Genomic DNA, 14,033 nt, shown 5'->3' with positions numbered 1-14,033 from the left:
AAGAAAAACCCCTAAATTCCATAAGAATTAACAATCAAAAAGGAGGGTTATACATTAGAGGGCAAACTCTGGTATCAGGTGTTCTCGGAAGTCTGAACCTCTCAGGTACCTCAGAAATGGGGAAAGAGAGAAGGGAAATGTGGCTGGAAATTGGGATAAAAAGGAGGCTGCATCCTCCAAAAATCTGAGAGACCCCAGGGGAATGCCCCATGGCCTCTCCCTTTACTGGAATAAAGTCAAAGGACTCCTCTGTCTCCTCTTTGGACACAAACCTCTGGTGTTTGTGGATTAATTTTTCTGATACCAGACAGCAGCCTGAGGGTCCCCCTGGGGTGCAGAGCCCCTGCTCTCCCCTCTTGGGGGAGGCTCTGTGGGGCAAACACAGAAGGATTTTCCCCTCCTTGGAATATTTGGAGTTTTGGCACAGCCTCAGAGTGATCTGCCCCAAACTCCCTTGTTGTGCTCACACTGAGCCAAGGGGGGAACAGCTCAGGGTGGAATCCTGTTCCTGCAGAGGGACACGGGATTTCATATTATGGGATATCACAGGATAGCACCAGGCAGGACTCGAGCACATGCAGAGAGGGCAACAGGGCTGGAGAGGGGCTGGGAACATAAACCCTGAGAGGAACCCCTGAGGGACCTGAGGGTGCTCAGCCTGGAGAAAAGGAGACTCAGGGCTGCCCTCATTGCTCTGCACAGCTCCTGAAAGGTGCCTGTGCTCAGCTGGGGCTGGGCTCTGTCTCCAGCAGCACTGACACAACCAGAGCACACAGCCTCAAGCTGTGCCAAGGGAAATACAGGTTGGATATCAGGAAGAAGTTTTTTACAGAAAGGGTGATAAAGTTCTGGAATGGCTGCCCAGGGAGGTGGTGGAGTCCCCATCCCTGGGTGTGTTTAACAAAGCCTGGATGTGGCACTGGGTGCCAGGGGTGAGTTCAGGTGTTTAGGGCATGGGTTGGAGATGATGTTGAAGGTCTCTTCCAACCCAGTCATGCTGTGAATTCTGTGAATTTTTGCTTAAATATTTAACAACTGTTATGTCCTACACTGAAAAATCTTTTTTTTTTTTTTTTTCCTGTGTGAATTATTTATTGTGTGAATTATTTTGCTGTTTTTGAGGCTGCCACCTGCCATTTCCATGTCAGAACAGACAGCACCATCAGGGCAGTTTTACCTCAGCTCACTGCTGGATTTACCCCAGGACAGGAGCCCATGAGAGCTCCAATCTGGGGGACAGGCAGAAGATGGTTGGGGCCAAATGGGAATTCCCAGCTCCAGCCCCCATTAGCTGTGAGGAGTTTGCTCCCCCCGAGGCTCCCCCAGGCCTGCCATGGGTCAGGAAGGTGCAGCCCTCGTTAGGGATTCCCTTGGATTGGGATCAGCCCTGGCAGCCCTGAACCCACACCACAGAAATTGTTGGGGCCTGTTAATTTGTGCTGCAGCCTCAGAGCATTCACTAATTAAAAAACCACCCAACCACCACTTCTCTGTGGTTTACTAAACTATTTCAAGTTAATTGAATGTGGCCAGCATTAATACTCCTGCTGTGTGTGAGGGGAGGTGGTGCCTCTCAGGCGGCCGATTCCTCTCAGCCCAGTTAGGAACCATCAGATCCCAGCTGGGAAGGGGAGGCACGGCCAGAGAGCCACTGCCCTGCTCAAATCCTGCCCCAAAATTAGTCTGGGCCTAGGAAAGCCTGGGACCAGCCTCAGCAGGAGGTGAGACCAGCAGAGGGAATTCTATCTCCAGGAGGGAATTACAGCTCCGGGTTTGTTTTTGGATGGAAAAGCGTTTCCTTGCAGCCCAGCCCAGCAGCATTTCCCACCTCCAGAGCCAAAGGTGTTCCTGGGGGCTCCTGGCAGGCACGAGGGGACCACTCCAGCCCCTGTCCCAGAAGTCACAGAGCAGCAGCTCTAAGGGATGCTCCAGATCCACACTGGGCACCATGGAATATCCAGAGGGAAGGGACCCCAAGAAGCATCGAGTTCAGCTCCTGGCCCTGCACAGGACAGCCACAAAATCCCCCATCCCTGGGAGCAAAGGGGCTGTTTGGAGTGTTTGGGGTGTTTGGAGCCCAGCCTGGAGCAGGTTGGGACCCACAGACACCAGAGGATTCCACGTTCCCCAGGGATGGCCCCTGGTGACCCCATGAGGGCTGTGGGACACACTGGAGGTTCCCAGGGCCGGCTGAGGCTGGAATTCCTCCTCATCTCACAGTGCAGACTTGGCCTGGGTGTTTGGGGTCAGGGTGCTGTGTGCTCAAACCTGGCTGCAATGGCTCAGGTGTGCCCTGAGCCCCGCTGGGCGTTTGTCACCAATATTCCAGCAGCAATCAATTTATTAATGAATATGGTAAAGTATGAGCAATACAGCGCTGGGTACAGTGGGGGAAGTTTTCCCTCCAACTGCACACCCATAGGTGGGGCTTACAGGTATTTATAGGGGTACTCATCAGCTTTCTCAGCAGTTTCTATTCCCCATTTTTATGTCACAATTCTATACACTATTGTGACTTAGTTTTTCCTCAGGATGTATCCCAAAAGGAGCATCCCAGGTGGTGGTGGTTCAGTTTCTGAAAGAAGGAAGGAGTATTTCATCTGGTGAAGTCCAGTTTCCAGATGTGGGTCCACCTTTTGATTGCAAGGACTATAAATCTCATAACAGTGATGTCCACCTTCCCTATCCTTGAGTTGACGTCCATCTTCTTTTCTCAAGCTGCATGTCTCCTTTTTATATATTCTAAAGCTATAGTTTCAAAAGATCCTTTCTACAGGCAATATTCTAAAATTATACTTCAAAAAGTTATTACTGCAAAACTCTTTAAGGCTTACAAGCAGAAAGTTCCTGTCAAAAAGCAACATCCTTAAAGCTTTAATTCAAATGCTCCTAAATCAACTTAAGACTTATAAAGGTTAGTTGCAAATAAAGGGTAGGTTCAAAAGCCTTCTTCCATGTTTTATTTTCCTCAGTAATTATTAGAATTCTTCTTTATAACTGTGCCATGGTCGGTTTCCACACATATCACAATGACAAATACACACATTGCCTGTGTGTACTTGACACGAACCACAGCTTTGTATTTCACAGTCACCACGGGCATTTGTCACTGCGTGTCCCAGCGCTGCTGCCGGGAGGGGCGGAGCCTGTCGCGACAGGGGACAGGGAATTTCTCCATGGAAATGTCGCCGTGCTCTTCCTGCTCCCGGCAGCCTCGGGAATGTGGGACGGTTATGGGGGATGGCAGCTCCACCAGCTTTGTGGGACCCACAAGGGGTGATTTTAGGTGATTGGCTTTAGGGCATCTACACCATGGTGTGGCAAAAGCTGATAGGCCAAGAAATGCTTACAGTGTATTGTAATTAGGAAATAATTGGCTTCTGATTGTGATGGTGTGAATGATAACATCTGTATTGTCTCACCCTTCACATGAGACTGAAAATGGAGTAAAAGTTTTTAAAACACCTCTCAGCTGCCCCATCTCTGGGTCAGAAAAAAGCTTAATCCAACATCCAGCCTAAATGATTCTCTGATTCTTTGAAGCTTTTTGGGTTGCAGAATTAATTTTCAGAACATGAGGCAAAATCCTGCTCCACCTGGAGCTCTCAGCAGCCCCAGCTGACCCTTCCAGGTGGTTTATTTGGAAAACCTGGGTCTAAGTGCTCTCCCAGCTAAACCTCCCTGCCAGAGCAGCCAGTCCCACCTCTTGTGGAGCAAAGTGGCTTTAAAAGACCCTGCAGGTCCCCAGCGTGGCCCTGCTCCCATCCCTGCAGGGTCCCCCTGGCCTCACCCACCTGCAGGGCAGCAAGGCCACCCTGGCCCTGCAGAGAGGAGCCTCCCACTCTTTTGTTTTAAAGCTGAGCTGCTATGAAATGATCAGGAGCGCTGCTCCAGCATTTAACCCCTTCAAGGAACAAGCCCTTCCATTGGGCCATTCCTGGGAATGGGGCTCTGCAGGCAAGGCAGACACAAATTTGGGAAATTTCAACTGGGGAGACTCAAGGAACTGAGGTAGGGATTCATTTCCTGCAGGAATTTTAAGTCAAGAAGGAAGCTAGAGGCTAGATTGGACCAGGTGCAGTTTCCCTCCCAGATATCTCATGGGACAGCACCCTCCAGCCTTAGGGTCCCTCAGGAGCTGAGTGCCCAGGTCCTGGTGCTCTCCACAGCTCCCACTCACAGCAGCACCTGGAGCCTGCCTCAGCTCAGTTTGTTTTACTGCTCACAGTGAATTATTCTGAGGCTCACAAGCAGCTCCATTGATTTCCCCTAATTATAAATCCTATAGAAAGTTTCCAGTTTGCCACAGTCCCCATTTTCCTCCCCACGGAGTCAATAAAAGCTAAGAGTTGCTCCCTGGTTCCTGTCATTACCACAATAAAACCCAGAGTAATTGAAAAGTGAATCAGGGAAATTGCTGGGTTGGAGAGCAGGGATAATTGGAATGACTTGGGAGTCCAAGCAGAGCCTGTCCCTGCCTGCCCCGAGCTGGAGCCACCCTGGACACTCTGCCAGGGTGACACAGGGCTCAGGGAGGGTGGCTGTCCTGCAAGGGGCAGAGACCAAAAATCACTGTATAGATTGACAGATTGACAGTCTTCTGAGCTGGGACTCCCAAAGATCAACAAGCCCAGCTCCTGTGAGCCACTGAGGGTGATTCTGAATCCCATCTGAGGTTGTTCCACCTCCTAAAGGATAAATATGACAACAAAACAAGTTAAAAAGATAATTTCTCTCTCTATTAGCATACCATTTGAGATGCAGCAGCAGCTGAGCATTTGTCAAGAGAACAATTCCTTCCCTCCAGACAGATTTTAATGGGAACAGGAAGACCCCAAACCCCTCAAGTCATTACTGCTGGCACAGTTTGAGGATGAGCTGATCCCCACAGTTGTGTTTGTGCTCCAGCCTGGGGCAGAGGCAGGAGGACAGAGGACTCTGCAGAGAATTTTCAGTGGCAGTGCTGGGAGAGAGGGAGAGCAGCAGAGGCTGAGAGGCTGAGGGAGCTGGGGCTGTGCAGCCTGGGGAACAGGGGGGTGTTGGAGACATCCCAGCACCTGCCAGGCTCTGGAGGGGACACAGGGAAGGCAGAGAGGGACCCTGCACCAGGAACTGCAGGGGCAGGACCCAGGGAATGGCTCCCAGTGCCAGAGGGCAGGGATGGATGGGATATTGGGAATTAGGAATTGTTCCCTGGGAGGGTGGGCAGGCCCTGGCACAGGGTGCCCAGAGCAGCTGGGGCTGCCCCTGGATCCCTGGCAGTGCCCAAGGCCAGGCTGGACATTGGGAGCAGCCTGGGACAGTGGGAGGTGTCCCTACCATGGCAGGGGTGGCTCTGGATGAGATTTAATGTCCTTCCAACCCAGCCCATCCTGGGATTCTCATCACTCCTGAGCTGCTCAGCCTGAGGTTTTCTTCCCTGACCCCTGCTCATGGCACAGGTGCAAAATCATTCATCCTCCGAGGGGTTAATGAAGGACAAGGAGTGCACTTTGCTTAATCTGGGCCCTGCATTATTCCCATCTATCCCTGGGTGTGCAGGCAGATTTGCACACATCCCTCTGGTTTTACCCAGCACCCACAGAAACACCAATTTCCCCAACTCCCCTCACTCATTTCCTGCACCATCCCAGCCCTACTGCAGGAAATGTGCAGGGGAGTGGACAGCAGGGACCAGAGACAAAGTTCTGGCTCTGTCCAGATGAAAAGCATTTCTGTGAGCAGCAGGGCTGATGGGTTTGGTTTTTCTGCTGTCTCCTTCCTCAGGGATTCAGCTAAAAATAGTGAGCGCCCCATTGTCACCAGTGGCTCCTTGGTGCCCAGTTCAAAGCTGGGCTGCAAATCCCCCTGGGATTTAATCACCAATTTCCATCCTGCTTTGTTGTGCATGAACAAATCTCACCAGCCCTGCTCTGCTGTCTTTAATGTTGAAAAGGGAGCAGCTGTGCTCTTCACATCCTGTTCCATGACAAAAAGCGTTTCTCCTGGCAACTGAAGGTGTGGAAATTTGGGATCATTCCTCTGGTTGCCTTGCAGCAGTGCTGGGGGTGTTGCTGGAGCTTTGCAGGGGGCAGTGAAGCTGCCCAGGGTTCCCAGCCCTCCTGGGTGGCTTCCTGCAGTGCTGATTGCATGGGGGTGAATCCAAGGATTCCCACCCAACACCCCCTCCTGCATTCCTTGGGGTCTTCATCCTGGGAAACTCCAACCTGAAACAGCCCCAGCAATGGCAACCCCATCATTCCATCCCCATTGTCACTCCCTGCCTGCAGGAGCAGCCCCTCAGCCTGTGGTCACCCCATTCCACCTCCTTGGGGCTGATGCTCAACCTCTGCTGGAATTCTCTTCCAGTTCTGCCTCAGGGACGATTCTTGAGGCCAACTCAAATCTGGGCTTTGCTGTAGTTTGTGGGTTTGGCTTTTCTGACTTCAGGGAATCAGGATCACAGAAAGTCTTGGGCTGGGAGGGACCTTAAATCCCGTCCAGTGCCACCCCTGCCATGGCAGGGACACCTCCCACTGTCCCAGGCTGCTCCCAATGTCCAGCCTGGCCTTGGGCACTGCCAGGGATCCAGGGGCAGCCCCAGCTGCTCTGGGCACCCTGTGCCAGGGCCTGCCCACCCTCCCAGGGAACAATTCCTGATTTCCAGTATCCCATCCATCCCTGCCCTCTGGCACTGGGAGCCATTCCCTGTGTCCTGTCCTGCCTGCTCTGTCCTGTTCTCCCCAGGCTGGGGAAGGAATGGGAATTCCCTGCTGCATCCCCACTCTCCCAGGGCAGAGGGAGCTGGGACCTGGCATTGCCCTCCCTCCACTGGGGCATTGACCAGAGGGGTTTGTGTAAGAGTCTGATTGAGGGATGCAGGACTCCAGGAAGCTTTTCAAAATGCAGCTTATTATATACAAAATGCAGTTTATTGTATACAAAATGCAGTTTATTTTATCGAAGGCGTTACACCACTCCAGGGTTGTGGGTGACAGAGCTGTGCCCACAGCTGTCAGCTCCAGCTGCAGGCAGGCCTGGACACCCTTTGGTTTTGGTTACAATGCATTATAGACTTTTCTTTGCTGAGCATCTTCATACAGTAGAACCAATCTATACCTTAACTATTATCTATAGCCTATCATAACTGCTGTAATTACCATATTCATGGTACTGTTCTCCAATCACTAACAGTCAGTACATTACAGTTTAAGTTTCAAGTTGTTTTTCAGTTTTCTTGCAGTGGAAAATTCTGAGACCTTTTTTCTCCTTGCCACATTTGCTGCCTTGTTTGCCTGTGCTCTCTTCCTGCTTGGTCAAAACATCTTCTTGTTTGGGGTGGGTTTATCCTTTGCTCTAAGCCATAAAAACCCCTTCTAACTCACACACCCTTTGCCTCCTTGGTTATCCAGTGAGACTGGCTCAGCAATTCTTTTCTTCTGTATCAAAACTTGCTTCCATCTCTATTCCTTCATCAGACTCTACATTTAAAAATCTTTCTGCCATGCATACATATCTGTGAGACTTTCTTGTCAAACTTTCACCCTTCCCAACAGGTTTGGCCTTTCTGGGTACCCTGAGGTGGCTCAATGGGGTGGAGGAGCCCTGGAGAGCCCTGGTTCCTGTGCATGAGCCCTGCTGGGGCTGCAAGGCCTCACTTTGAGGAGCTTCTGCAGCACTCAGGAAGACTCACCATGGCTTGGAACATTTCCATCCTCCTTTCCTACACCCAGAGAGAGTTCTCTGCTCCCCTGGCACTGCACAGCAGCCTGGGTGTCTCCTCTCTGCTGCACCATGAGCAGGGATTCATTAATACCACAAACTGCACATGGCCAATGTCCTGCTGGGGCAAAATGTTCACATTCAGCAGGAATTGGGGGTTTAACACTTGGCTGGTGTAAGAACAGCACTTCCTACTGGATCCACAACAGAAGTCAGCTCTGGGGGAAGTGTCCTCTGCTTGTTCCTCCCTCCAGGCATAACTGGGGGGTTAGGAACATAAAAAAGGGGGCACAAACAGAGTTGTGGCTCATGGGAGGAGTGAGAGATACCAGGGGAATCCCTGAGGGTTTTCTCTTTGTTGGGATGGACTGGATTGCTGCCTCTCCAGCCTGGAATGCCATCCCTGGGTTTCTGGGTTTCTCTGCTGCTCCACCAGTGCCAAGACCCTTTTACAGCATCAACTGTTGGAGTGAAACCAGCCCCAAAGAGCACAAACCCACCCTGAGCTGCTGAAATGAGGATGATAAAAACACGAGCTGGGGATTGTGGCCTTGCTCTAGGCCTGCTCTCCTGGGAGCCCCATCCCTGGGTTAACTGGGCTGTCTCCCACAGTTTGACATGCAGAGGATAACGCTGGAGGAGCTGAAGCACATCCTGTACCACGCCTTCCGCGACCACCTCACCATGAAGGACATTGAGAACATCATCATCAACGAGGAGGAGAGCTTGAACGAGAACTCTGGCAACTGCCAGACGGAGTTTGAAGGTGAGAGAGAGTCCCTGGGGTCCTGCTCGATTTTCCTGTGTCTCTAAAACTCCCTCTGATCCAGGACAGGGGTGCCTGGGGGTGGCAGGGAGTTATTTTGGACACCCAGAGAGCTCAAGAGCTGCCCTCAGACTTCTTCTGTCTCTCAGCTAAGCTGATCCTTTTCCAGGCACAGGGATGAAGCACTGGGGGTTTCCCCTCTCTCTGCTGGGATGCAGGTGCTGAGGTCAGTGTCTAAGCCAGGCTGAATTTCCCTACAGAAACACCTTGATTTCCCTCATCCCTCCATGGAATGACTTTCTTGGCACTGGCAGGCCCTACCAAGCTGTGTTGGCTTCTCCACTTTTCTGTGAGATCCCAAGAAGGCTCCCAGGGAGCAGCTGGGACGAGTCCTGTCCTGCACTGTAACAGCAGCAGTGAGCAGAGGTCTGTGCCCTGCTGCCCTGGGCACCTTTTGCTCTGAGCTGCCAGGACCTGCCTCAGCCAGGACAGCTCCTCTGAGCACGGGAGGAGCTCTGCAAAGCCAAGGGCTGAGCGGTGCTTGGAGGCACCCAGAGAAAGGGAAACATTTCCTTCCTTTAGCAGAGCCTCAGGGGATCAGAAGGGTTTGGGGCTGGTCTGGTCTGGGGCTCCTGGCTCCTTCAGGAGTTGGGATCAGAACTGGGCTCTGCAGTAAATCTTGCACTTGGACAGGGCTGACACTGGCAAGGACATTCCCCATTTTAAGCCACCTCAGAAGCATTTACATTTCCTTGGCCAGAGGAACCCACACTGCTCTGAACCAAAGAGGTCCTGGTTGTTCAGCCAGGGGCAGTGCCCAAGGCCAGGCTGGACACTGGGGCTTGGAGCAGCCTGGGACAGTGGAAGGTGTCCCTGCCCATGGAATGGGATGGTTTTTAAGTTCCCTTCCAACCCAAACTGATCTGTGATTCCATGAAATCATCTCAAGAGCAGAAGAGCCCAGGGAAATGGAACCGGAGAGCTCAGAGTTTGTGCCCTGGTGGAACCACTGCATGTCCCACCCAGCAATCCCACTTTAGACCATTTTGGGGGGAATTGTGACATCCTGTGGGGTCAAACAGCTCTGAAAGGGCACCAGGCAGAGACAAAGAGCAGAGGATGAAAATACAGCCCAGTCCTTGGCCTGGCTGATGAATGGGGTGCAGCAGCTCCATTCTCACCCTCACCTCTGTCCAACAGGGCAGAGAAGCTGGAGGAGCACAGCTGAATTAAAAAAGACCCTGCAGGAGGGAAGCAGCAGCAGCACTCTCTGAATCAGGCCAAGCAACAATTTTCATGTTCCTCCTGGAGAAGAGTGCAGAGGAAGAGATGTCTCTTCCTTGCCTGGAGCTGTTGTGCCCACTGACCTGCTGATCCCTGGGGACAGGAGCCAGCTGTCACTGCTGCAGAGTTTTGGGAGCTTGGCTGAACCATCCCAGAAAAAACCTGGGTTCCTAATGCTCAGCATCTCATTTTGGAAGCTCCAGTTTCCAAAAGTGCAGCAGGAACAGCTTTTCTCGTGGGATGTTTTGGCATTGCTGGTGCCAGGCAGAACCTAGAAGCAAAACAGACCCTTTTTTAGATGTTGGGAACACACACAAATTCAGCAGGGAATAAAGATCAGCTGAACCATCAACAATGGGACACAGTTTTGCTCCAGGTCCCAGTGGAAGGGGACAGCTCTGGTCTGACAGCTCTGACAGGAGCATTTCTGCCAGGAGAGGACAGGTTGTGTCCCTGCAGCTCTCCAGGCTGCCAGGAATGACCCTCAGAGCTCCCAGCTCTCCAACACCAGGATCCCTACAGGCCTCAATAGCAGGAATTACATGGCCTGGATTGTGGCACTAAGGGACAGCTGTCAGCTGTCCTGGGGGGTGTCCCTGGGGTCACTCACTTCTAATTAGTGCACTGAAGGAGATGCTTTTTGGGTAGAACCCCTTGAGTTTAATTTAGGTGCCACCTTGGGATGAGATGAATAGCACCCTAAAAGAACTTCCTTTCTTAGTTCAATTCCAGCAATTCAAATATTTCTTCCAACTCCCATCTATATTTAATGCACCATCCACCCCATGAAGGGCCTTTAATTCTGGGAGGAATGAAGCCAAGAGGAGCCCCAGTGGTTCCCACTGAGATTTGGGGATCTCCCAAGGGAGCAGACACAGCAGAGACTTCCAGGAGCAGCTTGGTGAAAGGGGGATCCCCACTCAGTGTCACCTCTGGGTGTGTTCTTGGATCCCAGACCAGCCCCAAACCCTTCTCCTCCTGTGGGCAGAGACATTCCTCTTCTCCACACCTGGACATCCCCATTTTCCACACCTGGACACCCCCATTTTCCACATCTGGACATGCCCCTTCTCCACACTTGGACATCCCTGTTTTCCACATCTGGACACCCTTGTTTTCTACATCTGGACAACCCCATTTTCCACACCTGGACATTCCCATTTTCCACACCTGGACATCCCCATTTTCCACATCTGGACAACCCCATTTTCCACATCTGGACATCCCCATTTTCCACATCTGGACACCCCTGTTTACCACACCTGGACACCCCCATTTTCCACACCTGGACATTCCCCTTCTCCACACCTGGGTGAGCTGGCTCAGGTGCTGAAGAGTGTTGTACAGGTAATATCACCATCAGTACAAAGCCATGAAATTCCTGTCATACAATTATGGAAATAATGTGATAATAAGGTCTTTATGACCATGAAATCTTCAGTATCAATGTGGATGGCAGACCTTGCACCTCTCAGCACACAGCTTACCCCAAATATACAATATTTGTATTACAGTCAGGGCCAAGGCCAGGATTTCCTCAGCTCCCTCTGAGCACTGAAGTCATTTGCAGGGGAAGGACATGCCCAGGGCAGAGGCACAGTTCTGTCCTCAGCTTTATCTCTGTTTTTATCAGCACTCAGGGCAGGACAGTGAAGGCTGTGTGATTTCCTGGGACACAGGCAAAGGACAATTTGCAGCTCCCAAAGATTTACAGCCCAGCAGCTTTTTCCTGGCAGTTCCCTTGATCCAGCACTCAGGACACAGAGCTGGTGGCACAGCAGTGTCAGTGGCTACAGGACTGCCAGGGGGGTGCCAGGCTCAGCCATGACCCTCACATCCACGGGATGCAGCCAGCAGCTCCTCCCTGCTCCCCTGTCCTGCTCAGCTCAGCCTGGGGATGACAAACTGACTTGTTAAACCAAAAATAACTCCAGGCAGCCTGAGCAAGGCACCATCACTCACCTATGGCAGGGCTGGGACAGGGCTCTATAAATACACTGCTGCTGTCCTTGTGAGGAGCTGTTCTCCTGCAGGAGAGAAGGCTCCCAGTGCTGGGGGCACATCCCAGACCCACTGTGGGCAGGGTGACCTGGAAACAGCCTGGCCCCATTAGCCCCAGCTCCTGGAGGGGTTCTGGGGGCTGTGGTCTGTGCCAGTGGGGGAGTTCTCCTCCCCAGCCTGTCCTGGGACTGTTGAGGAGATGAAGAATGACCCAGCCTTGATTTGCCTTTGCTTCATGAGGTCTGATGGATGTTGCAAACCCCTGGGTTGCTCTTCCCCCTAAAAGGGTTGAGGATTTCTCCCAAGGAGCCTCAGGCTCTGCCCATGCCCAATGAACCAGCTCCACATCCAACCCCTGGCGTGTCCTGTGGGTGGCAAAAGCTCCCAGTGGCACCCAAATGTTGGCATCCAACTCTGGGACAATGCCAGCTATGGGAACCAGCAGGAAAAGCAGATCCTGTGCTCAGAGGTGATGGATTTAGAGAAAGGAGAGAACTGAGGGCATGCCCTCCCCAGTAAGCAGGGCTGGTTAAATGGAATTTCATGTTGTAGGGAAGAATTCCAGGAATCAGGACATCAGGAGTTCAGCTCCTCTGCCTCCCTGTGGATTTTAAGGGAGCAGGGCAATGCTGATACCCAGCTCTTTCCTGGAGTCATTCCCAACCAACAGCCAGAGGGTCTGGCTGGGCAGACATTCCCCTTTGCCCCGGGGTTATTTGTAGGTAATTTGGATGGTTGGTGTCCCTTTAGTAGGTAAAGAGCAGTAAATGGGACTTCCCTGCATCCTGCTGCCTTCAGGCTCTGTTGTATAACAGAACCCTGAAGAAGTTGTTCAATTCAGGAACATTTCTGCAAAGACACCAAGCATCTTTTACTCTTTTCCTCTGGAGAGGTGAGTTTGTTATCCCAATAAACCCTTGGCCAGCCTCGGGCTGCTGTTCCCATCACCAGCCCCACCCTGACAGCAGTACTGGTGCTGTCAGTGATTTCTCTGCTGCCTGGGAGTGCTTTCAAAGTACAGAAATAATAGAAAATACATAAAAAAAACAACTACAGCTGGGCAGGAATGAGCTTTTCAAAGCAGCAGGGCACTGTGCACAAAGCCAGGGAGGCACAGCACTGATCCTGTGTGGTTTATAAAAGCCAGAGAAGGAATCCTGGAGCAGAGCACTGCAAACAGAGAGTGAGGAATTTGGGAGAGCTGCTGGCAGGGGGGATTTCATTCCCTGCCCAGAACACAGCGAGGCCTCAATCACATTCCCTGCCCAGGGCAGGATGGCTCCAACCCCTCCCAAGGAGGGCTCTGTGCCCCTGGCACTGAGCTGGGGCCACTGGGAGCTGGGATTGGGGCACAGGCACTGCTGAACACCAGCCAGAGGAGGTGATGGGGGAGAAAACTGGGATTCAAACCCAGCAACCAGGGCTCTCTGTGCCATGAGGTTCAAGGCTGGATCAGAACAAGGGGTTTTTCCATGAATTCTAAAAATATTCTCCTTTCCAGCTTTCTAAACACGGGCACCTGGAGCCTGTTCTTGGCTGCATTTTAGGTTTGTTTTGGGGCAGTTTTCAACCATCTGAAAGTTTCCCATCATCACAAGACCATCCATGAGGAGAAGGTGACAGGGACATCCCTTCCCAGGGCAAAGCAAGGCCCAGGGCAGGCAGGCAGAGCTGTCCATCCTGGCTGGGGTGATTTCCTGGCTGCCCCTGACTGACCTGCACAGGCCAAATGCCAGGTCCTGCACTTGTTCCATGGGGCACAACAGGAACAGAATGTCCCATGGAGCACTCCAGGCTGGGACAGAGGAGCTGGACAGATGGGAAAGGCTTAGGAGTGCTGGAGCCAGTGCCTCTACATGAGCCCAGGTGTGCCCCGGTGGCCAAAAAGGCCAGTGGCACCTGGGCTGCACCAGGACCAGGGCAGGGCTTGTCCCCTGTGCTGGCACTGCTGAGGTCCCACCTCAAACGCTGGGGACAGCCCAGGGCCCCTCAGGACAATGCAGACCCCAAGGGGCTGGAGCGTGTCCAGGGAAGGGAATGGAGCTGGAAAGGGTCTGGAGCCCCAGGAGCAGCTGAGGGAGCTGGGCAGGGGCTCAGCCTGGAGCAAAGGAGGCTCAGGGGGGCCCTTGTGGCTCTGCACAGCTCCTGACAGGAGGGGACAGCCGGGGGGGGTCGGGCTGTGCTCCAGGGAACAGGGACAGGAGCAGAGGGAACGGCCTCAGGCTGGGCCAGGGCAGGTTTAGATGAGAAAATAGGAAAAATTTTTTCACTGAAAGGGTTG

General features: G+C 52.4%; 1 protein-coding gene across 5 annotated transcripts in view; it reads left to right on the top strand.

Annotated features, from left to right (window-relative positions):
* The window catches only part of CALN1 (calneuron 1), a 172,294-nt gene that overhangs the window by 149,231 nt on the left and 9,030 nt on the right, over positions 1 to 14,033 (top strand). For all 5 annotated transcript variants that reach the window (XM_071448254.1, XM_071448255.1, XM_071448258.1 and 2 more), the window contains one exon: positions 8,314 to 8,467. In XM_071448254.1, coding sequence (XP_071304355.1) covers positions 8,314 to 8,467 — 154 coding nt within the window. The remainder of the gene's footprint in view (positions 1 to 8,313; positions 8,468 to 14,033) is intronic.

The sequence above is a fragment of the Agelaius tricolor genome, unplaced genomic scaffold (genome assembly GCF_023055355.1).
Source record: "Agelaius tricolor isolate 1412-34295 unplaced genomic scaffold, bAgeTri1.0.p SCAF_25, whole genome shotgun sequence".
Taxonomy (NCBI): Eukaryota; Metazoa; Chordata; class Aves; order Passeriformes; family Icteridae; genus Agelaius; species Agelaius tricolor.
Note: the sequence above shows the minus strand (reverse complement) of the source record. Positions and strands in the feature narration are given on the sequence as shown.